Source organism: Spea bombifrons, chromosome 7 (assembly GCF_027358695.1).
Source record: "Spea bombifrons isolate aSpeBom1 chromosome 7, aSpeBom1.2.pri, whole genome shotgun sequence".
Classification (NCBI taxonomy): domain Eukaryota; kingdom Metazoa; phylum Chordata; class Amphibia; order Anura; family Pelobatidae; genus Spea; species Spea bombifrons.
This window is the reverse complement of record NC_071093.1, coordinates 40,047,878-40,075,315: the sequence shown is the minus strand read 5'-3', so window position 1 is coordinate 40,075,315 and position 27,438 is coordinate 40,047,878. Positions and strand designations below refer to the sequence as shown.

The window sequence follows — 27,438 nt, the reverse complement described above, 5'->3', positions numbered from 1 at the left end:
TCTGCGTACCCGGTCCAAGAACTCCGAAGGGTCGGGGCATCAAGGATTTTGCTGCATGAAGAAGGTTGTTGTCACATATTGGTAATATCACCCACCTCTCTGGTGCTGAACACATCTGCTGCATGGAAAACAGCTGGGGGACAGGCAAATGCATATGGGGGGGGTGTAGAATAATCACTCATGCATTTAAAAGGGGGACACCACATAAACTTAATAGGACTTCGCAGCTGGGAAGCTGTTCCATTAATCTACTACTCATAACAAAACTCCTTTGTGCTTATCATGGTCTGTGACCCCTGGACAAATAACTATACTAATAGAAGTCATACCTAGACACCAAATGATTACATTTGCATCCTAGTAATTATATTTATCGTTTAAATGTCATGCGTATCTTCTCTAACTATATTCCATAAATGGCTCCATATATATTTATATAATACACGGGGGGGGGTATTGGCGCCTGCAAAGCGTGTAATTTTTAGGCTTATCGCAAAAAGTAACTCAAAACGAATCGCTGCACGGAATGCAATCTCTACCGCTCTCCCCGCTCTGCCGCTTTAAGCTGCTGCAGACAGTGTCAGACACTCACAGGCGACGGTCGCCCTTTGATGACGTTCTCCCGGAAGTGATCGGCAAATGCGCTGAGGAGGCTTGTTATTGTTGAATGAAGCGAGCATAAGGTGGTGCTGAGTTCTCTTATTAGAGGTGAGGTTGGTACTGGGGGTAAAGGCGAAAGTTATAACCCCCGGGTGAGTGAAGGGGGTGTTAAACTGAACACATGTCAGGTCTATTAGCCAGTATTAAATATATTTTATATATACACTGTGCCTGAGCCAGTATTAGATATATTATATATACGCCGAGCATGAGCCAGTATTAAATATATTATATATACACTGTGCCTGAGCCAGTATTAAATATATTATATAGACACCAGCAATAAGGCAGTATTAAATATATATATATATATATATATACACACACCGAGCCTGAGCGAGTATTAAATATGTTATATATACGCTGTGCCTGAGCCAGTGTTACATATATTATATATACACTGTGCATGAGCCAGTATTAAATACCTGTATATTACATATACGCTGTGCCTGAGCCAGGATTACACGCACACACACACACACACATTTTTGTAATTTTTTTTTTTTTTTTAAAGGCTTTGATAGAAATGGGGATGTTTATCGCAGTAGTAATAATGTGTCCCATGAGAAAATAAGCATGCAATTAGCAGGTGTGTGAGTAACTCTTAAATCCAATTCTAAATGACTGATTAATCAGTAAATAAAGCTAGAATGGATATAACCTAAGCACTCCCAATTTTTGGAAGAATCATTCCCAAAATCACAATCATATGATCAATGTCATGTTACTCTCACAGATTCACAGATAATACAGTTTTTCAACTGTAGTACACACATACTCACATATATATATTGTTAAATAGCATTGACCCACATGTAGGTCTGGTGCTATTTATTTCCTGGCTGACCCAAAGCTTTGTTGACCAGGTTATCATAGGTCAGGGCATCAATTGTCAACATCATTGTTTCATAGATTCCCCAATTGTCCATCAAACATGAAAAAACAAGCAGAAATAGACTCTAAAAGAGTTAAGGCGGTTCAGTGCTATCAATAAGTGTTCCCTTTTGTAAATCTATAAAGTAATTCAAGTATCCCCTTTTCTATTTATACATACAGCTGCATAAATGGATTTGTTGCTAAAAAGTGTAAATAGTTAGTGGGCACATACAAAGTGTAACTATACTGATCCAGTATTTTCTTTCATTTTTATCACAAGGTTCACATGATCATCACAATGGCAACAACTTTGCTTTTCTAACTTAGAAGACTCCACATTGTAAGGTACTTTTCCTTTGTGTGAAACATAAGCCCTTATTTGATGCCTAGCTTTGTCCTGTGTCTGGATGATCTATAAGGTTATTTAATGTATCATCAACCATTCAGTAAAATAAACTCTCTAGTTTATGTCTTTTTATTCCTTAATACAGTTATTTGTTTTAAGAAGAGTGTAAAGAAGATGAATCGGCCCAAGACAGCTGCTGTACGACGGCCGAGCGCTGCTGCAAAGTCATCAGGTATGCTTTCCTTAACTTTATGTAGAGCTAAAATTAACATAATGCATTCCACAAATGTATTTGAATTCCTTAACCTTTATATAGATTTAAAAAAGACTTGTATTCCATCCCCTAACTTCCCAAAATCTCTTGTAACTGCCCTTAACCAGATAAATGTAATACCAAATATTTTAAGCAATTTGAAATCGGTATAATCCCTGTATCAAAAACTTTGAGATTAATATTTTTTTATCAGTGGATAATATTTGTGGCCAGAAGTTTACATTTATCTCTCTCCCACATTCAGGTCACCCACCTCCTGGGGATTTTATTGCTTTGGGATCCAAAGGTCAGAGCAGCGATACCAAAGTACCCCCAAACTTGTTGAAACCCGCTACGTCTGGACTTGCACCCGAACGAAAACGAGATGCTTCTGCCGCGTTAGCTGGTGCCTCAGCGTTGACCGGACTCACTAAACGTCCCAAACTTTCATCAACTCCCCCTCTGAGTGCCCTGGGGCGACTGGCTGAAGCTGCTGTGGCTGAGAAGCGAGCTATATCTCCATCAATAAAAGAACCCTCTGTTGTTCCGATTGAAGGTGCATGTTTAAATGACTCCTCTTGGTAGTACTTTTTCCAGAGTTAGTTTAAAGGCTTATTTAAAGGGTTTCAAATTTGTCAGCCCTGTTGACATTATGTGACTTCACCATAAGGCCACATATGCAAATGGTCTACCTCAATGGAGGTCTTTTTTAATTACAATTCTGTAACAATTCTTACTTGTCTTAGCACTTAACCATGTGTCCAGGTGGGTTTAATTGACAGGTTGTTCATTTTGGTCATCTGTTCTTATTTACAGTTCCTCCTGCTTCTCTGTTGGACGACATTGAAGCTTCCGAATCGGATGGAAATGATGAACGTATTGAAGGTGTTCTCTGTGGTGCAGTGAAGCAATTAAAAATGAACCGCGCTAAACCAGACCCTACATTGTATTTAAGTTTGATGTACTTGGCAAAGATGAAGCCTAATATATTTGCCACAGAGGGTGTGATTGAGGTGAGAGCTCTTGCTGAATTGAAGTTCTTTTTGGGCGAATGTTGACAAGATGAATAATCTATCAGTATGTTTCCCAGGTTTAATTGCTCCGTAACATTTTCTATTCTATACTGTTTTGTTTTTTTTAAATAAATGTTTACCCTGATTACAGAAATAATGTAGTGCAATAGATGTAAAGATCCCCTTTGTGCCATATAGTTTACTTTGCTTTGCTCATCCATAGACCCATAACATTAGCTTTCCTATATAAGAAATCCACATGAGATTACTAGGGCTGCAACTAACGATTATTTTAATAATCGATTAGTTGGCCGATTATTTTTTCGATTAATCGATTAATCGGATAAAAAAAACAATATGCAAATTTTTCGTTTATTTAAAATAATTTAATGAACTGGATGTTAAAAAACAACTTAAAATTTACATTAACATTCTTATTTTGTTATGATGTAATAAAAAACAATATTTTCAAAGTACAAGAACCCAAACACAATATTTATGAAACAAAATAACCCCAAACATTCTGAAAAGAGGTGGACTATTACTGTTCAAGAAACTTTGCCCCAGCCCTGGCACTTTGCACCCAGCACTTTGCACCCAGCACTTTGCACCCAGCACTTTGCACCCAGCACTTTGCCCCAGCCCAGGCACTTTGCACCCAGCCCTGGCACTTTGCACCCAGCCCTGGCACTTTGCACCCAGCACTCAGCACTTTGCACCCAGCACTTTGCACCCAGCACTCAGCACTTTGCACCCAGCACTCAGCACTTTGCACCCAGCACTTTGTATCCAGCACTTTGCCCCAGCCCTGGCACTTTGCACCCAGCACTTTGCCCCAGCCCTGGCACTTTGCACCCAGCACTTTGCCCCAGCCCTGGCACTTTGCACCCAGCAAGCACTTTGTACACAGCACTCAGCACTTTGCACCAGCACTTTGCACTTTGCACCCAGCCCTGGCACTTTGTACCCAGCACTGGCACTTTGCACCCAGCACTTTGCACTGTGCCCCTGCACCCAGTCTCCAACTCTGCCCTGCACCCAGCCCTGCCCCCACACTCACACTCTGCCCTGCACCCACTCTGCCCTGCACCCACTCTGCCCTGCACCCACACTCACACCCTGCCCTCAGTCTCCCACTCTGCCCTGCACCCACACTCACACCCTGCATCCCCACCCCCACTCTGCCCTGCACCCAGTCTCCTGCCCTGCACCCCCCACCCCCACTCTGCCCTGCACCCCCACCCCCACTCTGCCCTGCACCCACACTCACACCCTGCATCCCCTGAAACCCCACCCCCACCCCACCGTGGACCCCCACCCCCGCGAACCGCTCTGTGCGAATGGAGCCACTCGCACAGAGCGAACCGCTCTGTGCGAATGGAGCCACTCGCACAGAGCGAACCGCTCTGTGCGAGTGGCTCTGTGCGATCTGTGCACATAGACATGAAGAATACTTACCTCCGGAACGCGTCACATCCGTCACGTAGCTAGAAGGCGGAGACTGCAGAGCGTGTAGCAGAAGCGGGGAACGCTCGCGGAGGTAAGTAAAAGGAGCCGAGTGCTCCAACAACGAATCGATCACTCGATTAATCGATAACGGAAATCGTCGACAACGATTTCCGTTATCGATTATTATCGATTTTATCGATTCGTTGTTTCAGCCCTAGAGATTACAAATTTTTACATTTTTCTGCCTGCAATGTTAAATGTTGGTCTAATGTTATATTCTAGGCCTTGTGCAGCTTGTTACGAAGAGATGCCACAATAAACTTCAAAGCCAAAGGGAACAGTCTGGTGTCTGTCTTGGCCTGTAACCTTCTTATGGCCGCTTATGAAGAAGATGAGAATTGGCCGGAAATTTTTGTGAAGGTAGGTATTATGTTTTTGTTTTATTTATGTGATGCAATGTGTCTGGCCTCACCGTTGATGATTTTAGGGACTGAATGAAGTTGTGAACTGTTAGTGATAACATCTTACATGGCCTCTCCATGAATCCTTAAAGTCTTTACTGAGAGATTTAGATGTCCAAAGTGATCCACCCAAGCCATCTATATGCACCAAAAGATTTCTGTTCTTCATTACATATTTTTACAGAAAACCCCTCCAAAAAGTGAGTTTAAGGGCTGTTTGTATCCATTTGTAAAAAAAAAAAAAAAAAAAAAAAAAAACTACACCTCACAAGCTACTGTAGATCTCCTCTCTGTTTATTTCTGGTGAAGGAACTCTACTTTTTCTACTTTTTTGAACGCAATTTTAATCGACATTTTGCTTTTTGTAGGTCTACATTGAAGACTCACTTGGGGAGAGGATTTGGGTTGACAGTCCTCACTGCAAGACATTTGTTGAAAATATCCAGACTGCTTTCTGCACAAAAATGCCACCAAAAAGCATGGTGCTGCATGGAGAGATTGGACGAGCTGCAGGAGACCTCAGTGCTGGTACAAAAGATTATTCCTGAAAATAACTCGTTTACATTTACACATTTACTTCACTAACATATTGCCCACAATGTGTACTTTACATATGTCCATATATCCCTCAAAATCTCTACATGTGTGTTTTATAAGTGTCTAAGCCTCTTCCCTAAGACAATGAGCTGTTGCGCTTTCTTTTATGTCAGCCACCAGGGTGTAATGTCTTGGAATGATTTATGAGATAGTTTCCAAAAGTCTCTTTAAAACTGGAAAGTGGACCTTACTTTTACTTGGATGCAAGCAAAAATGAAATGATGTCCCTTATGTTTTAAATGCAGGCAGCAGTCCTCACCTGTCCATAACAGAAGAAGAAGACAGCCAATCAGAGCTACTAATAGCTGAGGACAAATTAAGCCCTGAAGATGAGGGGCAGATAATGCCACGGTAACCTGGGATTATGTTTTTTTCTTACTTTCTCAAGAGCACGAGGTGGGTTGGCTGCAGTAATGTTCACAGTGTTGTACGTAACATTACTCGGTTATATGCTTTTGTTTTTAGGTATGATGATTTGGCAGAGGGCGTAGAGGAGTATGTGCTTGATATGCTACGCGATCAACTCAACCGTCGGCAGCCGATGGACAATGTCTCCAGAAATCTCCTTCGTTTGCTTACAGCCACTTGTGGCTACAAGGAGGTGCGACTCATGGCGGTGCAGAGGCTGGAGATGTGGCTGCAGAACCCAAAAGTAAGCTTGCGGTTGCAAAAATGTACAGAGGATCGTATGAGAGAAATGGGAACAAAATTCCTAAAACATAAAAACAATATTTAAGCTACATGTTTCATAGTAACACAACAAAAGTAACCAATATGTTTTCTTTGTGTAGTTTCTCTTTGGGTAATTCATTTTTATTTTGTCATTGGCAGCTGACTCGCCCAGCTCAGGACCTGCTGATGTCTGTTTGCATGAACTGTAACACTCATGGATCTGAGGATATGGAGGTGATTTCTAATCTGATCAAAATCAGACTGAAACCAAAGGTTCTTCTCAATCATTATATGCTGTGTGTACGGTAAGCTAAAACATTAGCACGGATGTGCAGTGTGTCTGTGCTGAGCTTTTACATCTCGTTACATTTATCTGTAGAGCACCAGCTGATTCTGTAGCACTATTACAATAGAGGGAAAGTAAAAAATAATCAGTAACATTCAAATTGGCAATACACAATTAGATATTAACACACACTGCTGGCACAGAAGAAGAAGAGAGACAGGCTGTTCTGAGCTAACATCTTTTAGGCACTTGAGGGAGATGAGACGGACAGAGAGTGCTTAGGCTAGGATGATTTGATCTTTGCAAGGGTGACGCGGAGAGGTCAGTGACTAAATCTTTATTTCTATTCCCTTTGTCTATTCATCTGAGCAGGCTAATTAAGATTGGTTCTGACATGTGTTCTTTTATTTACAATGTCTGTGAACCTATTCTCACTTTTTTTTGTCTGATTTGGCATTATAATGTAATAATGTAATGTTCTGTTGTCCCCTTTTGTGATGGTTCTAGGAAATCTACTGGAGCTCTGTTAATACAATTAATAAAATGTAAGATAAAGTTCAGGTATATATATGTATTAGTGGCAGTGTCTTGGTTTATACTGAAGTGAAAGCAAGTATAATACAAATTTGGAAACATGTTTATCCCTAAATCAGTTGTGATGTTTCTAAAGATTGTTCACTAAACTTTTTTCTTGTTTTTAGGGAGCTTCTGAATGCCCACAAAGATAATCTGGGCACCATGGTGAAATTTGTGATTTTTAATGAGCTTTCAAATGCCAGAAACCCCAACAATATGCAGATTCTGTACACCATATTACAGCACAGTCCTGAGCTGGCCCCAAAGGTAAATTGTGCTTTGTCATCTGAAATAGCAGAACTGGTAACATTCACTTGAATATAATAACGTTGTGATGTAACTCGCTTTGCTATCATTCAGTTTTTAGCCATGGTTTTTCAAGACCTTCTGACCAATAAAGACGATTATCTCCGAGCCTCTCGTGCGCTACTTAGAGAAATCATTAAACAGACCAAACATGAGATCAATTTCCAGGCATTTTGCTTGGGACTCATGCAGGAGAGGAAGGAACCTCAGTACAATGACATGGAATTTAAGGTAACTTAAATACATTTTTAATGTGTTCTATTTTGTACTATTATCATACACCAGGTGCCATAATTACACCAAAATGACTGAGACATTGAAAACATTTCCATCGCTGGCATCTGGAAATGTGGGAACAGCTGCCTTTTTAAAATTCATTATTTGCAGTTCCTGTAGTAAAGCTCTGACCATTTTGTTACTGCCTTCCCTAACTTCGCCTGTACATTTTAGGAACGTTTTGTGACCCACGTTACAGACCTCCTAGCCCTTTCTATGATGCTAGGAATTACCGTTCAGGTTAAGGAAGCTGGGATTGCTTGGGACAAAGGCGAAAAAAAGAGTGAGTAATGGACTACCGAGTGTAAATGCACCTTTTGGGGGGGTTTAGGGGGGTACAAATGGTCAGACCTGTCCACTTCCCCCTTCATGATTTTTTTTATTTTTTTTATTTAAGGTTTGGAGGTCCTGCGTGGTTTTCAGAACCAGATAGCCTCAATCCAGAGAGATGCCGTGTGGTGGCTGCACACAGTGGTCCCTTCCATCTGCAAAGTGTCCCCTAAAGAATATGTGCATTGGTACATCATTCCTATGGTCTTTTCGGTTATATTAGCGAACGGGGGGGGGTGGTGTTTATAATGTCAGTTGGTGTGATGTCGCTGCCCATTCGCTGAAATTCAGTGAATTGGGATTGATGTGATGTGAATTGCTTTCGAGTGTGCTTAACATTTTAGGAGCCTCTCAGATTGTTCAGTTGCTGTCCCTAAGGGGTAATTCTGGGACATAACGTTGTTATTGATAAAAGAAGAGGGGTGTCAGTGCCTTCTTTGGGTAAATAATAAATATCAAATATTTTGTTGAGCAGAATTGATTCATGACATTAGAGACTCGGGAAGCTTTGTTTTGTGACACGTTTGTTATCATACCCTGTGCTTATCATTGCTTCCTTTTTTTAAATTCCGCAGCCTGCACAAAGTACTGTTCACTGAGCAACCAGAAACCTATTATAAATGGGACAACTGGCCACCGGACAGTGATCGCAAGTATGAATATCTGCTTTAAGAAGTCTTCATTTTGTTCACATGGTTGCATTTGGGGGAATATTATCAGCAGAAGAAACAAAATAAAGCTCTAATATTTGTTTCATTGTGTTTTGTTTGGGCACTGATGTACTTTGGCTTTTAAAGCGTCTTTTTTAGAAAGTATTTTTAAAGGGGAAAAATCCAGCTGGCCCTGTGTCTTTTTGTTTTTTTTTTTCTCTTTTTTTTTATAACCAACTTTAGTCACTGTAAAGTAATTGTTATAATGATTTATTAAGTCACTGATCAAATAGGAATTGTTAAATCTGATAAATGATTAGCTTGAAAGAAACCGCATACAGCATGGCGTGGTGCATATATTTGTACTATGCTTTCTACACTTAATAACCCTTATGAAGAGCTTAAGTTTCTGTGATACTTCAATTTCTTACCTGGTGGTCCCTAGGAAGACATAGGTAGCAGCTGTCTGTGATTCATGACCACGGTTGTGCCGGTTAGAAGTGATCCCACTTGCTGGGGTCGTTGGTCAACTTGGGCTTTTAGTCTGACGTACATGAAGAACAGCTGGCTTACTCGTGGCAATTCCTGCATGGTGGAATACAAGCACCATTACTTGGGTTCCACCTGTCATGGAATGTGACCCCATAATCCCCAGGTTATACCTGCGGTGCTAATGAAGCACTTCTGCTACAGGATTACCCAGGTCATTGCAAAAATATTTTGAGGTTTCAGTGATGAGTGTAGTGGATAAAATAATGTTTAAAAGCTGACTGTCCATTTTTCATTCTTGAATAGAAATAGATCAGTTTTTTTTATGTATTCATGCATTTTCATTTTCTTTTGTCCAGCTTTTTCCTCCGCCTCTGCTCAGAAGTGCCACTTCTCGAGGACACGCTAATGCGCATCCTGGTCATTGGCTTGTCACGTGATCTCCCCCTTGGGCCAGCTGATGCCATGGAACTCGCTGATCACTTGGTGAAAAGAGCAGCTGCTGCGCATGCGGACGGTATGCGTTCTATGTTCTGAATTCTTGATTGGAGTTTTCAGAGGGATTGCTTTAACAATCTATATCGGATTTAGCGGGAACTTCTCAAGGAGGAATAGAAGAAAGAATCATTGATCATGTTACAAAACTGAAAATTCTTTATTTTCTAGATTTGGAGGTTCTTAAAATTGAAAGGATACAGCTCCTCGATGCTGTGCTAAACCTCTGCACCTACCACCACCCTGAGAACATTCAGCTGCCCCCAGGGTAGGATCTAGACTTTCTTAAAAATCCCATATTGAATGCCATAACTCCGTACGGCTTGAAAATATTTGTCATGTTCTAAAGGTGTCCTTGATTCTTCTAGATATCAGCCTCCAAATCTTGCTATATCAACTCTCTACTGGAAAGCTTGGCCTCTCCTTCTAGTTGTTGCTGCATTTAATCCAGAAAACATTGGTAAGACGTTTATCTGCATAAATTGCTTTTTCTTGAAAGTGGATCTCTATTTTCCCCAAATTGTAAGTTTTATGATTTCATACACTCCATAAATTGGATTGAAAAAAGCAATGTAGAAATATTAGGAGTATTATACTTTATGTGTATACCATGGGAGCAGTCTTTTTAACTTCCTGTTCTTGTGACCTGCATGATTATTCCACCCCATTGAGTTGTCCCTTGTTGAATTTTACTTCTTAAATCAATTATACACGTAATAGTTGTAACACACGTCTAATCCGCTCATGTTTTCCAGGTTTGGCAGCCTGGGAGGATTATCCAACGTTAAAGATGTTAATGGAAATGGTGATGACCAAGTAAGTGAAAATCTAGTGTATTTCTGTAGGTGCTGCTAAAAATGTTTGAGCCATGATTTTTTTTTTAACAAAACATGGTTTTCTTAAAAAAAAAAAAAAAAAAAAAAAAAAAAAAAAAAGTTTAATAGTCTGTTTTCCTCTACGCTGCTCTTTCAGTAATTATTCGTATCCGCCGTGCACGGTAACGGATGAGGAGACCAGGACGGAATTAATCAACCGTGAGCTTCAAATCTCTCAGCGGGAGAAGCAAGAAATCCTGGCATTCGAGAGCCACCTGGCCGCTGCATCCACCAAGCAAACGATAACGGAGAGTAACAGCTTGCTCCTGTCGCAGCTCACCAGTTTGGACCCGCAGTGAGTTTCCAACAGAACTTTGTATTTGTTGTATTAATAGTCTTATATTACGATTTAAAAAAAATATTGTGGTGGTTTTTTTTTGTATAATATGTTTTCAGACAGCTGCGAATTATCCATTTATATGTTTTTGCTCTGTTATATTATCCTATGCTACTAGACAAACTCCCTGACTCCTTATCATAAACAATAGAGTGGCCCAGTCTTTATTCCCTGGACACTCTCTATATAAGTTATTGGACAAGTAGGAATTCATCAAATCACCAAATGAGTCAGGTTATTATGTGACTTCCCAACGATACATTGTTCTAGAAAACGTACGAAAATAGTGTGCAGCCCACAACCAATAACGTGAACTGGAGTAAATATTTTCTCTGTTTTGTGTTTCAGGGGTCCTCCCCGACGACCTCCTCCACACGCCATAGAACAGGTCAAATCGCTGAATCAATCCTTACGTCTTGGACACCTCCTCTGCCGCAGCCGCAATCCTGATTTTCTACTTAACATCATTCAAAGACAGGTTGGTGCTTTAAGGACCTCCCCGGTGAAAATATTAATGACCCTATTCTTCATATTGAAGGAAAAGAGAAAAAAATGCACACGTTTAAGTCTTTTGCTGTCTTAGAACTCAAGATTGAGAGTATTTCTCATTTAAATTTAGAAAATAGTAAACCGCTTTTGTTTTCCATTTTACGGTGGTCCTTGCTGCAGGAATACCCTACACAACTGCACTGTGAGTCCATAATACTTTTTCTCATGTTATTCCTATAACTACAGGCGTCTTCCCAATCGATGCCCTGGCTAGCCGACTTGGTACAGTCCAGCGAGGGGTCCTTGGATGTGCTGCCGGTGCAATGCCTGTGTGAGTTCCTTTTGCATGATGCAGCTGATGAATCGGGTACAGGAGAGGATGACGAAGAAAACGAAAGCAAAGAGCAAAAAGCTAAAAAACAGCAGGTAAACAACTATATTGCAGGGTTATATATATATATATATATATATATATATATGCACACCAACCCCATTGTAAATAAACAAGGGTTAAGTTAACATGTTTTGGACTATATAGTAATAGGAAGGTGGGAGAGCTGTTTCAGAGAGGAGGGACTAGTGCTTATATACTTGTTTTATATAGCACCATCATATTCTGTAGCGCTGTACAATGGGTACTCAGGACATAACAAGTAGTATATAACATAACAATTTGACTTACGGAACCCCAGGTAAGGAGAGCCCTAGATCACAAGAGAACCATCCTGAATGTCTGTTAATCATCTGTGCTACTAAAAGCCTGGTCAAATTCAGAGAGTTCCCGGAGGGTGTGTTTCTGGTAAAGCACAAACTGAAGCGTCTGTTAATAATTATTATTTTTGCTTTTGCAGAGACAACAGAAACAGAGGCAGCTTCTCAGTCGGTTGCAGGACTTGCTGCTGGGCCCTAAAGCAGACGAGCAGACAACTTGTGAAGTTCTTGACTATTTCCTTCGGCGCCTGAGTTCGCCCCAGGTTGCTTCACGTGTCCTTGCCATGAAGGTAGCATAGTGCTTTTAAATGTAATTTTTAGCTAAGCTGAATTTGCAATTTACAGCATGATCCAGGCTTAAAAGCCTGTTGTGAATTTCTTGCTCAGCTTTAATGCCCATCCTTCCTTTTTTTCTTTTCTTTTCAGGGTCTGTCCATGGTGCTGACCGAAGGAGCTGTGCGGGATGCAGAGGAGGACCAGTCCATGGATGAAGACTCGAAAATGATGCTAGAATACCAATGGCTATTAAAGGACTTGCCCAAACTTCCCCTTTTTGAGAGTGTCAAAGGAACCACAGCTGTGGCTCTACAACAGGTATATACAGTATTATTTTTTCTTTAAACCTCTTAGATATTGAAGAATTACATGGTAAATGACAGAAGTGCAATATACATTTTTCTCTTCTGTTTCTTAAAATCTCTGCATGCATTTCTTGGTGTAATATTTGTATGACCTATGCTCTAGGCTGTACATATGGAGACTGATCTTCAGACAATCAGCGCTTATCTAGTGTACTTATCCGAGCATGCGCCAATTGAAGACCAAGGCCAACACAATGAACTTGCTCTGGTAAGATCTGTCAGGTTTATGCATTTTGTTATTGTAATAAAAATGGTTGATTATTCTGCTTTATGGGTCCCTCTTATGTCCTGTAGGATGTGGCTCGTCTGACCGTGGAACGTTCCAGTCTAATGACCCACCTGTTTTCCAAGATCTCCTACTGTGCCGAGTCCAATGCTGTACTTGCTGCATTGCTTTCTATCTTTTCTTGCTATGTCAGACGCCTGCGTAAGAGCAAGGAAGGCGATGAAGTGTATAGCTGGGTAAGTAATTCAACAAACAACATTTTTGAGTAAGGATTCCATTTCAGGTGGTTCGTTTTTATATGATTAACTGCTTGTTTAGCATATGATATTCCCTGGTTACTGGGTACTTAGTGGTTGATTCATCCATGGCTGTTTTAATGACGGTAATGATTATTACTTTAAACGTCGATATAGAATGGGATCTGTCAATATTTTGCTGAAACAATGGAATAATATGTTTAACTAAATGTTTCCCTTTATTCCGGTCTAGTCGGTCTTACTGTAATGTTCCAGACAGAATAATGGATGTATATGGGGAAAGGGGATGACAATTAGGCTGTAATTACTGGCTTAAAGCAATCTATACCTAGTGGTTTGTATAGATATCAGATCAGATAATGATACCCTATTACGACCTAATCGTCTACAGTGACAGATAAACTAATTACCAAACCACATTTCCATGCAGTACTACATTCCTCTATTATAAGACATATTTACTGCTAAAAATGTATCCATATTATTTTTTCATGGGACTCCCCCATTTATTTTGCAGTCTGAATCCCAAGATCAGGTTTTCTTGCGTTGGACCAGCGGGGAAACTGCAACGATGCACATTCTCGTTGTCCATGCCATGGTTATTCTGCTGACTCTTGGACCTCCTCGGGGTAACTTCTACATTTCTCTGTATTAGAATATTCACATATAGACCATTTTAAAGTTTTGTCTTTACAATCTATTTTTTCTGATATGTTTTCTATATAGGTGAAAGTGACTTCTACCCTTTACTGGACATCTGGTTTCCGGAAAAGAAGCCCCTTCCTACAGCTTTTCTGGTGGACACTTCCGAGGAAGCCCTACTTCTACCTGACTGGTTAAAGCTTAGAATGATTCGCTCTGAGGTTCCACGTCTTGTTGATGCTGGTATGTCAACATCCTTTGGATTCATAGTAGTTGCTTTGGAGTGGAAGTTCCTTGACATAACTTGGAGCTCACCAAAGGAGACATGTAGTTGTCATGTTCTGCCTCACCTTGTATTGGGCTTATTGCTTTATAACGTACAATATTCATTTCACAAAGTTCTTTACTCAAGATGTTTTCTAAAGCAAGGTTATCCGACGTACAGGGATGTGCTTTATTGATCAAGGTTACTGTATTCTATTTTAGATACTATATTTAACCTGAAAAATACTGTATTCTATCATATTTTTGAAAAAGTGAGCAATGTTTTGTAAATAGCAAACAATTTTTGAAGCAACATACATCCTGACAATCTGTGACTTTGCTCAGCCAGCCTCTGAGACAGCTTGGAAAGGAAATTTGGCCCGTATTCTAGAAACCGGGTTTTTTCTTTGTTCCGAGGCTGTTCTTGTCATATGTTTTTTTTGGAAGCCCGTTATTCATGTTGATATGTTTTTATGCTTTTAGCTTTGCAGGATCTGGAGCCTCAGCAGCTGCTGCTATTCGTCCAGTCTTTTGGTATTCCAGTGTCCAGCATGAGCAAGCTTCTGCAGTACCTGGATCAGGCCGTGTCCCATGAGCCTCAAGCCCTTGAACAAAACATCATGGATAAGAGTGAGTGTCGGCGCTGACAGAAAGTACTCTGCACCTTAAACATCCTTGGTGCCCTATAAAGATAGATGGGAATATGCACCCACCAGTCATTGTTTCTCTGCTTTTTCATCTTCAGATTATATGGCTCACCTAGTGGAGGTTCAGCACGAGAGAGGAGCTACCGGAGGCCAAACCTTCCATAGCCTGCTGACCGCTTCTATTCCGAAAAGACGGGGTATTGCGTTTTTACTATTCTTGGGTCCAACTCATTGGTATGATGATATATTGTCTGTGTAAATGTGTGTGTGTAAATATATATATATATATATATATATATATATATATAAATGGTTTCATTTTAATATTGATGATCATCATGGTGCCGCTTTGTATCCTTCTGTTTAGCTTGGGGGTAATGTCGCAACCGGGCACGCAGTGATTTGTGGTTTTATTTTTACAGAAAGCACAGAAATAGTGAAAAGAAAACCCACCCCTGAAACACCCCAGGGGCAAGTAAGAGCGAGGGCACTTATGCAGATCCCTGTCTTGGGTCCAGAAGATGATTTAGCTGGAATGTTCTTGCAGGTAACACCATGATTTAGATCAGTAATTCTAACAGCAGACCACATGGAGCACTGTCAGCCCTGTTTTAGTCTCCACTTGTCTTGTAGACCGAGCAGGTGTATAGGTGGAACTTCATGTTCGATTTTCAATACAGATAAAAACATAAGCTATGCTGGTTAGTGGGACTTGCGCAGGGTATCCTGGAATACAGGGACTTTGTCATTGACACATTTGTAGAGGACAGGTTCTATTAACCCTTTGAGTTCCAGAGAACTATGTGACTCATTCACTTCAGTGACATAAAAATGTTTTGTTGGCTTACATAACTGCTGCGTGTTTTTAAACTCCAGCATTCTCCTTTTCAGCTTTTTCCCTTGAACCCTGACCCACGATGGCAGAATACCAATCCCCGGCCGATCTCGTTAGCCTTGCAGCAAGCCCTTGGCCAGGAACTGGCACGTATCCGCCAGGGGCAAACCCAGCTGACTGGCATTGCCATGCGTCTGCTCCAGGCTGTGGCAGCGCTGCTGAACTCTCCGCACAGTGGCCCTTTGGTCTTAACAATGCACAGGAATCATTTCATCTCGTGTCCGCTGATGCGGCTGCTGCATCAGTACCAAGTGAGTGTGTCCACAAAGTACATTTAATACAATGTCAACTGGTATGAATGTATCTGTCTGAGTGCCATGTAAAAACAGTACTGCTTGTTTAAACGGTAATTGAAATTTTTAGTGTTTTTTTTTTTTATTACATCAATGTTTCTTAAGGTTACCTTCTTAGCGCAGAGACCTGTCTTGATACCTTTTCTGATGTCTCTAGGATTTAACATGGCTGCCGGGGGAATGCATCAAGTGTATAACCTGACAGATGTTAAAATGTTGCTCATTAGAGAGACCCAAGGCTGACTTCTGAGTTTAAGCTATATGGAGTCTTACCAAAAAATGCTCACCACCTGCTCTGGTACTGTGGCTTTCCTTGGTTTTGAGCTCGGTCCCCAAACTCAAACGTTAGTGAAAACACCCAGCTGGGATATTCCCGGCTCTGCTTAGTCTATTTGTAGCTTTGTGAAAACTGGAAGTCAATAGCATAAGAAACTCTCTTTAACCTGTTTGCATCTTTTCTTTACAGCGCTACGTCCCTCTAGACACGGCATTCTCCTCCTTGTTCTTTAAAGTCCTCATGCAGATGTTACAGTGGCTGGAAAATCCCAGTGTGGAAGATGGACCGCTGCGCGCTCAGCTCAAGTCATTTGCAGTGCAATACTCTTCAAAGCACAGAATCAGTGACGGTACGTGATCTCAACATGCATGAGGAACAAACACAAAGTTGTGTTTTAGCGCCGGCTTACCACTAAGCATGCAATAGACTGTACTACTAGACCATGACTCTATAAATCAGTAAGAACATTTAGAACGCATCACGGTGTTATTCTGTTGTAAACGCTTTTGTCCATCTTAACTGCAGTTCAGCATAATTTGTTTATTTTATTCTGCAGTACGAGGGGCGTTTCTGCACTTATCCGAAGCACTAGCTTTCTGCCACGAACCGGATGTGATAAATTCCACGTTGCGCACCATCATCACCACCCTGAAATTTGGAGACAAGTGCAACGTGGAACCAGAACTGATCAGCAAAGGTGAGATATTGTTCCACATTTGCTGCATTACTTCCACCAGGGAAATCTAGTAATAAAGCGGTTGGAGATCATGCTAGAATACCGTTCAGTGATCAGTGCAGTGTTCCTTTTAAGAAAATATGCTATTTAAGTTGCTTTTCTTGGTGAACCCCCTAAGTTGAGATACGTTTTTAATAATCACCGCAGTGTTCCTTCTAAGGTGACCTACAACTTAAAGGGACGGTACTGTTTCATTCTTATGTCGTCATGCATGCCCTGTTTGGAATATGTTGGAATATGGAAAAATAGCTTTTTTTGTCTTGGCTTACTAATGTGTTTACAGAACAGGCTGTGCTTGCAAGGTGAGGGATTTTTTTTTACTAACTTTCCATTTGACCATAAATGGTTGCCGCCTTTAACAACTGATTAATGACGCGACTTTATTTTAATGTTTTTTGTGTTTTTCTTCCTTTTCGTCAGTTCTTCAAGGGCTGATAGAATCAAAATCTCCCTATTTGGAGGAATTTCTGACCGTCCTACTCACCGTGACCATAGAAATAACATCGCGCTGCACCACTGCGGGACCTGTAGCGGTGGTGACCTCCCTCTTACTGCAAGAGCAAGAGGAGACACCAGTGAAGAAAGGAAGCGACGCCAGCAGGTACACTGGCCGGTGACAACTGTGCTGTATAGCTTTTGTGATGGCAGTCTGGCCTTGGGCACACATTGGCTGGGTATTTCATTTGTTGGTCATTCGCTGTTCAAATGGTTAGCATACAACGCTGAACGTTCATGTACCTAGGAATTCTCTGGGTTCGCCTTGGTGACCCCCAAACATCTAATTTGATTCGCAGGGTGTATGGCAGAGCTGCGTGGTAGGTGTGGCCTTTAGCTCTGGCCATTCCTCATCCACTTCTTCCTAAACCCCACCCCTTTTTAATTTTATTTGGGACTAGCCCCTCCTTTACAGGTACATACCCCATCTCTCTAAATTGGCTCTACTCAACTAGTTTCCGTATGTATCAGTATGCGGGGACCTCAGTAATGGCATAACTATGATAGATTTTGGTATGACGGTAACATGACCAAAAGCCAGTTTAAATTGTATGGAAAGACTAATCCACACCTTTTATTTTTTTTACCTCCATTGCTTTTTGGTAGCTTGGAAGGTGTCCGTTCGAATCCTTCTTCTGGTCTCCTCATTGACTGGTTGGACTTGTTGGATCCAGAAGTTATTAGCAGTTGTCCAGACCTTCAGCAAAGACTGTTGTTTTCCTGCAGCAAGGTACAGTAGCAGCACAGAAATGTAACCTTAGAGTATTGCCCGCACTGCTCGTCGTTTTAACATATGGTAACTTCATTCAAGTTGGGAAAAAAACAGAGAGGAACTTTTTAACAATTTGCAGGATGTTGGCCTAAAGTTTGTAATAATAGCGGTTTGTTGGCCCTTTATAGGGTTACACTTATTTAGGTTTATTAAGCACCTAATATGTTTGTTTAAAGTGTAATGCAGAACCAGCACGGACCATAATTTTTGGAAAGCTTAAATATTTCCCAGACAATTACAAAAAAGCACACGCTCCTGGTAGTTTTAAATGACGGAACTCCCTTTGCTTAAACTTTTAAAGGCTCAAATGAAGTTATTGCGATTTTAATTTTTTTTTAAGGTGAAAGCTTCCGGTGGATCTCAGCCCCCTTCCTTTCGCCCGTATCTGTTGGCTCTCCTAACCCATCAGGCCAACTGGACCACGTTACACCAGTGCATCGGTATCTTATTAAGCAAACAGAGAGAACAAAGGTACATTTACCACAATCAGCCATTGTGTATTATTGTATCATAGGCACAATATTTTTTTTGTTTATTTTAAAATTGGAGGATTTAAGAGTTCTGAGAGTACATTAAGTGGTTAACCTCAACAAGGAGCTAAATGAATCTTGTGTGATTTGATGGTCTGGCTCAGCAAAGACAGACTTGAGTATAGCTGATGGCCAAAATGTAAAAAGTGCACCCTATAACGTATTTCCTGAGCAAATTGTGCTAGAAGTCTAAAATACTCTGAACCACTGTCTGGCGGGTGGCTAAAATATTATTTTATGACCCAAAAGCAATGCCAAAAAAAAATATATGTAGTATAAATTAAACTACTAGTAATAGTAATCTAACCTAAATCATTTGTATTTATTTGTTCAATGGTATCGGTTTGGTGAATTGTTGTACTATTATGACGGCGTTAGACATGTTGTAAAAATTAAAATGTATTTGTGATGCTCAGGTTTGACCCGTCGGCCTCCCTGGACTTCTTGTGGGCATGCATTCATATTCCGCGTATATGGCAGGGAAGAGACCAGCATACGCCGCAGGTAGACGCCGGAATTTTGTTGTGGAAACGCCACTTCGCCGAATGCACCCATTTTGAACTGCTTGCTTTGGTCGTTTCAGAAAAGGCGAGATGAGTTTTTGTTGCATCTGAAGCCCTCTGAGCTGGTTTGCCTTGTGGACCTGATTATCTCTGAGGCGGAAAGCAGGAGCCAGGGGCCCAAGGAAGCCTCTTGTCCGCTGATCCAGTCTCGCTTGCCGTTATTGATCAGCTGTTGCCATGGAAACCAAGAAAGCATCAAAAAGGTCATGGAGTATCTGAACAACTGCATAAAACAATGGGGAAGCAGGTGAGTTAACCGTCCTGTTTCCTTGTAGCGAGAATCGACTGTATTTCCATCGGTTTACACCAAGCCTTTCCCGCGTATCCCTAACCCACCTGCAGATTGGTTTATAGTATTCGAGTTAAACGTATTTGTTTTCCTGATCCTCTCGCTAGGTATTGAAGGTCAGGCTAAACCCCCTAATGCTGTGTTTCTCTTTGTAGTTCTTTGGGGAAGCATTGCCAGGATTTTCTCCTGCAGCTATATCTCCAGCTGCCGGAATCGATAGTTCCCGTGCCTGATATCTTGGTGTCCGGCGAGGGAGCCACAGACAACAACACCTGCAAGGCAAGGAGGCCTTTTCTCTCTTATTTATTATTATTATTTTTAAATGCAGTTGTCCTAAATGTGACGAACAGCATGAAGAATTGTCTTCAGGAGCTAATAGGACAGGGTCATAAATAAGGACTCTGTGTGTGTGTGTGTGTGTATATATATATGTATATATATGTATATATATATATATATATATATATATATATATATAAATAAATAACTCAAGGTTTTATAATTATATGGTTTAATAAATCTTCTCCACCTCATGTCGTTTCCCAATAATATCCTCATCAGCACTACTGATGTGTTCTATAACAGCTGAGAAACATGGAGATATGGGTTAGCCATCCCCAATATACAGCATGCATATCGTCATCATTATACATACATCTCAAACAGTACTTTTACTATCCAAATGTTTTGCTTACTGAATAGGCTAGTGCTAAAGAGTTAATTTTGCTTCTCTCCTTTTTGATACATCAGATGGATGCCCTTATTCACCGGTTCATTACTCTCCTTGCGGACTCGAGCGATTGCAAAGAGAGCCGGATGTCCGATGCCAATATGGCTTGTCGTAAGCTAGCCGTGGCGCATCCCATCCTGCTGCTAAGGTATACACGCTATGAATTGTATACACGCTATGAATTGTAATGTGTCTTCTCTCAACGCTATAGTTAGGGCTGTTGGGCCTTGAAGTTCAATGGGAGGTAGGAAAAAAATATGAATTATCTTGGCTCCCTCTACTGGATATTATCCACAGAGCTGGTTTATTGGCCCCGTGCTGTTGGCAGGACTGGCTCCATGACATTTTATATTACATTTTATTATTTTCCCGTTTTTTTTTAGTTAATGATTGTATTTGTGTTATTAGGGTAAGAAAGCATCCAGCCGATAACATATTTGAAGTACACATTTGAGGAGATAATAGTGAACTGCTTCCACCACAACTTTTAAGTTTAAAACTTCCCATAGCTTGTGCTTTCTGTTTGCAGTTCTTTTGAAGCTATTTAGTGAAACATTGACTTCACGTTAGTCAATCAATGTTTCACCCGGAACATTTCTCTCTACTGTTCCCTCCATCCTCACATAGTGAAGAGATAACTTAAATGGAGGGATGATCAGGCAGATCTTAACACCAGGAAGTTAGGATACCTTTTGGGATGGTATACATGTAAATTGGGTTTCTAATACTTATATATTTCTTTTTTTAATCTGTAAACGGTTACTTGGTTTTATTTAGTGAATGGGAAAATTTATTATTTAGCAAGAGTGACCGACCTATTTAACATCAAAGTACCGGATGCCATTATGTTCCTGATTACATGGCCTTGTTTACTGTTTTGCGTGTAGGCACTTGCCCATGATCGCGGCCTTGCTTCATGGAAGAGTGCACCTGAAGTTCCACGAGTTTCGCCAGCAGAACCATTTGACATTTTTCACCCATATCCTGGGAATTCTAGAACTGCTTCAACCTCAGGTGTTCCACGGTGAACACCAGGAAGCCTTATGGGACGCTCTCCTCTCCTTCATCAGACTTCTACAGGTAACAGCTGTCACCCCAAGCCGATATTTACCTTCTACAAAGCTCTGCTGAGTTATAGAGAAAAGGAACAATGGCCTATTGCCTGACAACGAACAGAATACAAATTTTTGTAGTAGACGTCTCTTGCAAACTTGATTAGTTTGAAGATTGGCCGATCTGTTCTGTGGCGGTTCAAGCAGTTGGCTGGCGGTTTATTATAGGAATAGCACTTTTGTCTGTAAGTCATAACAAGGCAATTATAACAATTCCCAGTGAAGTACGTTTTAGCCAGCACTGAATCTGACTTGCAAGCTATGGCTTCTATGTCATAAGGGCTCAGTACATAAACTGTTTGCACCTTCAAATGATGGCCAGTTTACCTTTTAATGCACTTTAAAGAAAATGAATTCACAGCAAGAAAATATTTACATTTAATAGGAATTATTAAGGGTCCGTTAATAAGCAAGAAGTTTTGTTTTTACTTACGTGATCATCAATGTAATATACGTGTCTGATCTCTCAAGAGCCCGTATCTATTTAAATGTACGAAAACATGTGTCTTCTTGTTTCTTTTACTACAGCTTCAAGAAACAGTCTCCCTTTTTGGCAGAAACGCATATCCTTGTTACTTGATGATTTTGTGTTGTTACAAAGATCTGTTTTATTTTACTTTGCTGATTTCTCTTTTACAGAATTATAGGAAATATTCCAGACAGCTTAGTGGCTTCATCAGTAAATTTGTACAGTTCATCCACAAGTACATTACGTGTGCGGCACAAGCAGCCGTGTCCTTTCTGCAAAAACACGCAGATCCACTGCAGTGAGTGATTTTAATTTAGAATCTCCGTTATAAATCTATGTATGTTTGGTGACTTTCTCTTAATCTGAGCTGTTTCTGCGAAGGCACGTGTTACTAGATTCTTTGCGTTTGAGTTACTGCTATGTACTATGACAAACTTTGGTTTCCTTCTTTGTCATTGTGTCTATCAAGCAATGTCACATTAACAAATACTCTATAAAGGTTTTATTATTTCATGTTAAAATATATATATATGTCACCAAATTTAAAGGCTCGTGACAAGTTCAAAAAATTGGGGGCTTATGTAGGTAATGTTAAGTTGCTGATTTTGTGTAAGCGCAGTGCTGAGTTGTAGGGTTCTGATTATCCGGAAAAGTCAGTGAGTCTGCGTTTTTTCTTCCAGTGGTTTGTCGTCTGAGAACAATGATCTTGCAATGCTAAAGTCTCTCCTGGCTGGCCTCAGTCTGCCCAGCAGGAGCGGAGAGATGGAGAAGAGTCCCGATGATGAGAGAGAAGGTAAGAGATAGAAGATGACCCCCCGTAGCGCTGTCGGCTTATCATAGCTGTATCTCAATGGTTGCTTTGTAGTCGCTGCAATGATCAAAGAATGGAAATGCTCGCCACTTCATATAACTTATTTATCATCCACAAGTAAGTCATAGATATACATACCCTATAATACACAAATAGATACAAAGTAAAGCCTCAGACGAGGAAGAAGCAGAACACACGAAAGCATACACACAAAGTACTTTCATATGTATCCATTGTCCAGGGCTTGACTGGGAAACTGGGGTGTGTGTTTAACAGCTCACCGAGTTTGAAGTTTGCTTGTGTTCCTGAAAAATACCCACAGTTATTCTTTACTGTATTTGATGAGCCTCAAATGATGCACTTTTTTTCCTTGTCCTCTTGAGTTATCCGCATCAGTGACTTGACGCACCGTTTTTAATACAATACTCCTGCTTATCAAACAGCTTCTATAGGAGTATCGCGGGTTTCTTTTTCATGGGAATTTTAAATGGGAAGCTGTAACACGTGTTACCTTAACAAAATGTGCAATTCTTCTATAACAGCATATATCTTAGAACAGGCAGAGAAGTTTAAATAATTCTTCAGTGTCCCATGCGGCCTAGCCAACAACGAATACATGTTAAAGTCGCCTTTAGCTTTCTTCAAACTAACATATTTTTGTTTTGATTTTTTTTTTGTCGTAGATGAGACTGCTGCAGGCTCTCTTCCTTTGGTCAGCGTGTCTTTTTTTACTCCGCTTACTGCCGCTGAAATGGCGCCATACTTGAAAAGGATCTCCAGAAGTAAGACGGTAGAAGGTAAGCATCGCTTTCACCTCCTGGAGAAAAGGTCAGACGTATCTTCACCAGTACAGTATATATCATCTGATCCATCCCCTAACACCTTTTAATCCTTTTACCTCCATTGATTTTCAGCCCTTCCTCTCCCCTCTTAACTCATTTTGTATGATTAGTGTCGCTCTGCTCACTAACCTGTGTAGACACGTTGTGTATTATGGTATCATCGTTCGTCATTGTTGCCCAACAGTCAGGAAACACCACTGATGTTCCAGACAGAGAGGAAATAAATAAGATTTCTCTTTGCTGGATGATAACTTTTAGAAGAAGCCAAATATGGTTACAGAAATCCCAGGAGCTGAGTATAAAGTCACACCGCAGTCCCATGTCCGCTCTTTGTACTCCTCTCTATAACTTTGCTGTCATAGTATATTTATATATTTTTTGTTCTTGTCGCTCTCTGGGCCTGCATGCAATCCGATCAGCTCTTGAAAGCCAAAAGTATTGCCCAAGGCAAGCAAGTCGTGCAGAGCTGCCAGCTGGGATCTTTCTCCCAGGATCCATGCCGATATGTCATCGCGTTTCGTTCTCTTTCCCAAAATGAATTGTCTGATTGAAAGACTGCTACATCCAAAGCTCTGAGCGTGTCACGCTGACCCGGCTTCTTCCCAGTCTCAGCCTGTGATGGATTTAAGCTGATGTCTGTTGGATTTGTTTGCTTCTCTTCCAGATATCCTGCAGGTCCTGAGTGACATCGATGAAATGTCCAAGCGTCGGCCTGAGATCTTGTCTTTCTTTGCGGTGAGTGTGTCCTGACTGCCACCTGTGAACAGCACAGATAAACCCGTACAAATCACACTAAGGGGTCCTAATGCCATCGGTCACTTTTATCATAAATCCTATTTCTGTTTAATTATCTTTTTTATAACCGGTACTGTCACTTTCTTCCTTAATAAAGTTTGCAATCCTGTATACCATTTTGCTTAAAGCTGTCTTTTTCATAGCTTGAAGGTTTTATGGGTTTTCTTGTATTCTATGTATGTTTTAAACTATTTCTTTGCTTTTAAGTGTAATGTAAATAATTCAGTTTAGAATGCTTTTTACATTGTATATCTAAGCGTGTAAACCCTTAATATGTGAGCCTGTGTCCCGGTTACCCCTACTCGAAATTGCTTTCAATGAGTTTTTCCCAAAAGACAGTTGACCCACATGTATGGAGATTTGTATGTGTACAAGTGTTGCAAATGACTATTGTACCTGTAAACTATTTTTACTGTAATGTCTTCATAGGCATACAGAGGCCCTTTATCTCTCCCATCACTCCTGTGTTCCAGTGGCCCTTTATCACTCCCATCACTCCTGTGTTCCAGTGGCCCTTTATCACTCCCATCACTCCTGTGTTCCAATGGCCCTTTATCACTCCCATCACTCCTGTGTTCCAATGGCACATTGTGTTCACCAATCCAAGTTTAAGTTTAAAAGGCTAATTCATTATTGGAAAACTCTTTTACAATTATGTTACATCTAAAATGTCCTTATTTTTCATATACGGAAGTGTATATATAATGGAATAACCATTGGATCCAACAGGAAGCCATCCAGTTGCAGCGAACCTGCAATTCCCGTAATTTTTCCCGTAATGCTTCCTTTAGATTTAACAAAACCATGTTTTCCGCATTTTCTCTCCACAGAGCGATTTCCAGAGGTTGATGAGTTCATCGGAAGAATCCTGCCGCAACCAGGCCTTCCGGTTAGCTTTGCGTGCTATCCAGTGTAACCCCAGGTACGTACCCTGTAACGGGGAACTGCGCTCATTATTTTTTATCCCCTGCATGCGTCTTTTTAATATATTGCTATTTATACCATTCTTGTCACTGCACTAGCATACCCAAAATATATGTGTAAAGCCCCTGAAATAAGTGATTAATTATATAAACACAAAAAAGGGTGAGATTAGCACAAGCGACATGAGTCTTACATTTCAGCTTTACAGAGTAGAAATCCCCATCAGCATATCCGACTAATCTTGCTCATAGAGGCAGTCTGTGACTCAAACAGGAGGTAAATTTCCTCTGACTTACGCTTCAGCCTTCGTAGTGGTTGGTATCCCCCACGTTAAGCAAGAAGGTGCAGGGATGGACTTGCCTTTATCAACAGATTTATGCAGGAAAAATCTGTGCGACAAGTAGATACCCTTCTTCCTTTGTGTTGGGCTCACCTGGAGATTAATTCTTCACCTTTGCATTCATTCCCATACCAGGTGATGTCGCTAGGCCTTCAATGAGACAACCATTAAGACACGACTTCATTCCCGGCGCTCTGAATAATTTGTTTCTGCTTGCTCGGTGTTAAAACTTAATATCTTGTCTCTTCAGCATCGCCTCCGACTTCCTTCCTACCTTCATGTACTGTCTCGGAAGTAGGGACTTTGAAGTGGTCCAGACAGCACTGCAAAACCTCCCGGAGTATACCCTCCTGTGCCAAGGTATAGCTTTTACCCCGTCCATGATCATGAAACAAATTCGCTTCTATTGATTCCTACAAGATTTTTACTTTTTTGCTGCTGGGATCAACAACCAGTATTACTAAATGGTTGCTCCCACGCCTCATACCTAGGTGTAATAAAGGAGATATATACATATAGATATATATATATATATATATTTATAATAAAGGCTATTAGAAATATGTAGTTCCATCTGCTTTCCATACAGTTCTAGTTTTGTAAGTATAACTTATTCCAAAGTGCGTCACATTTTCTTAGAATGGGGCATTGAAAGGTTACAACAAGTTTGGGAAAGGTTTTGTTTCACGGAGCCGGTGATTTGCTATTTTGTCATCTATACATTGGATTCTGGTCATGCTTCTCGATATAGTCTAGGCTCCAAACAATGAGGTTCTTTGCACCAACCCATAGAAATGTTGCCAAAATCCTTGAATGTCTTCACTTTCCCCGTTGCTTGGAACTCTGCAAAGCCCCCCCGGTTGGCTTGGTTGAGAGCACAGGGTTGGGGGGGCATCATTGGTGTAGAAAAGGATGGTCCTTGAGAATAGTTTTTGTCTCCACAGAACACGCTGCGGTGCTTCTTCACAGAGCGTTCCTGGTTGGCATGTACGGACAGATGGACACAAGCCCTCAGATCTCTGAAGCCCTGAAAGTTCTTCATATGGAGGCCATGATCTAAAAACACAGCGCATGCTTGAAATATGGACATTTGTCAAAAAAGGACAAACCTCTCAACACCTTATAAGACCTCTCGCACTTAAAGGTTTAGGATATAGAACATCACCCAAACGCATGTATTTTTGTAATGTGTTAACTATGTATTTTATATTAAAACAATCTGAGTTATTGGAAGTGCGTTCTTGGCAAACATCATCTTTTGGTAACTGGTAAATGTACATTCTTTTTGAGTAAATTAATCCTAGTGGCAAATGCTTGATATCTTTTATCTACTGCAAAATCTCATTAAAAGACATGCCCACGAGTAGTTTTGGTTAAACACAGAGCTCTACGCTGTTTTGTAGCATAGCATTCAAAAAAAGGCTATTTTTATTACATGTCGTACTAAACTTGTATTTTCTGCTGACCTGGAGGCTGCCATTGCTGTCAGTCATGTGACACAGCTAATGAGCAGCCATAAAAATGATTAACAGTAAAAAAAAACAATATCCAGAATCTGGTGCCGCCATATTCTGAGGAATTAAGCGCACGCTTCCACAGTCTTAACACTTTTGCATTAAAAACACAACGGCAAACACATTTCGTACCAAGTCATTGCTATAGAAACTTTTTTATATTTGTTTTACATACTAGAAAGTGTAAAAAAAAATGTCTTATCCAAGTGGAACAGCAACTTTAAATA

The 27,438-nt window shown here is 40.7% G+C and overlaps 1 protein-coding gene across 1 annotated transcript; it reads left to right on the top strand.

Moving 5' to 3' along the window:
* The first annotated feature begins 633 nt into the window (after positions 1 to 633).
* On the top strand, positions 634 to 26,930 carry INTS1 (integrator complex subunit 1). The gene is made up of 49 exons (XM_053471514.1): positions 634 to 708; positions 1,817 to 1,881; positions 2,028 to 2,114; positions 2,401 to 2,691; positions 2,952 to 3,148; positions 4,880 to 5,017; positions 5,427 to 5,586; positions 5,901 to 6,006; positions 6,121 to 6,307; positions 6,487 to 6,632; positions 7,315 to 7,456; positions 7,550 to 7,726; positions 7,946 to 8,054; positions 8,169 to 8,289; positions 8,677 to 8,754; positions 9,600 to 9,757; positions 9,907 to 10,003; positions 10,104 to 10,195; positions 10,491 to 10,551; positions 10,708 to 10,905; positions 11,296 to 11,425; positions 11,683 to 11,862; positions 12,288 to 12,437; positions 12,574 to 12,741; positions 12,892 to 12,996; positions 13,083 to 13,250; positions 13,789 to 13,900; positions 13,998 to 14,156; positions 14,661 to 14,807; positions 14,923 to 15,021; positions 15,247 to 15,371; positions 15,716 to 15,970; positions 16,479 to 16,638; positions 16,846 to 16,986; positions 17,446 to 17,626; positions 18,127 to 18,250; positions 18,633 to 18,763; positions 19,239 to 19,326; positions 19,406 to 19,632; positions 19,830 to 19,953; positions 20,425 to 20,552; positions 21,292 to 21,484; positions 22,156 to 22,283; positions 22,666 to 22,778; positions 23,480 to 23,593; positions 24,303 to 24,373; positions 25,264 to 25,355; positions 25,948 to 26,057; positions 26,642 to 26,930. Exons 3-49 carry the CDS (start codon positions 2,057 to 2,059, stop codon positions 26,755 to 26,757), a joined length of 6,555 nt encoding a protein of 2,184 aa, XP_053327489.1. The 5' UTR covers positions 634 to 708; positions 1,817 to 1,881; positions 2,028 to 2,056; the 3' UTR covers positions 26,758 to 26,930.
* The last annotated feature ends 508 nt before the right edge of the window (positions 26,931 to 27,438 follow it).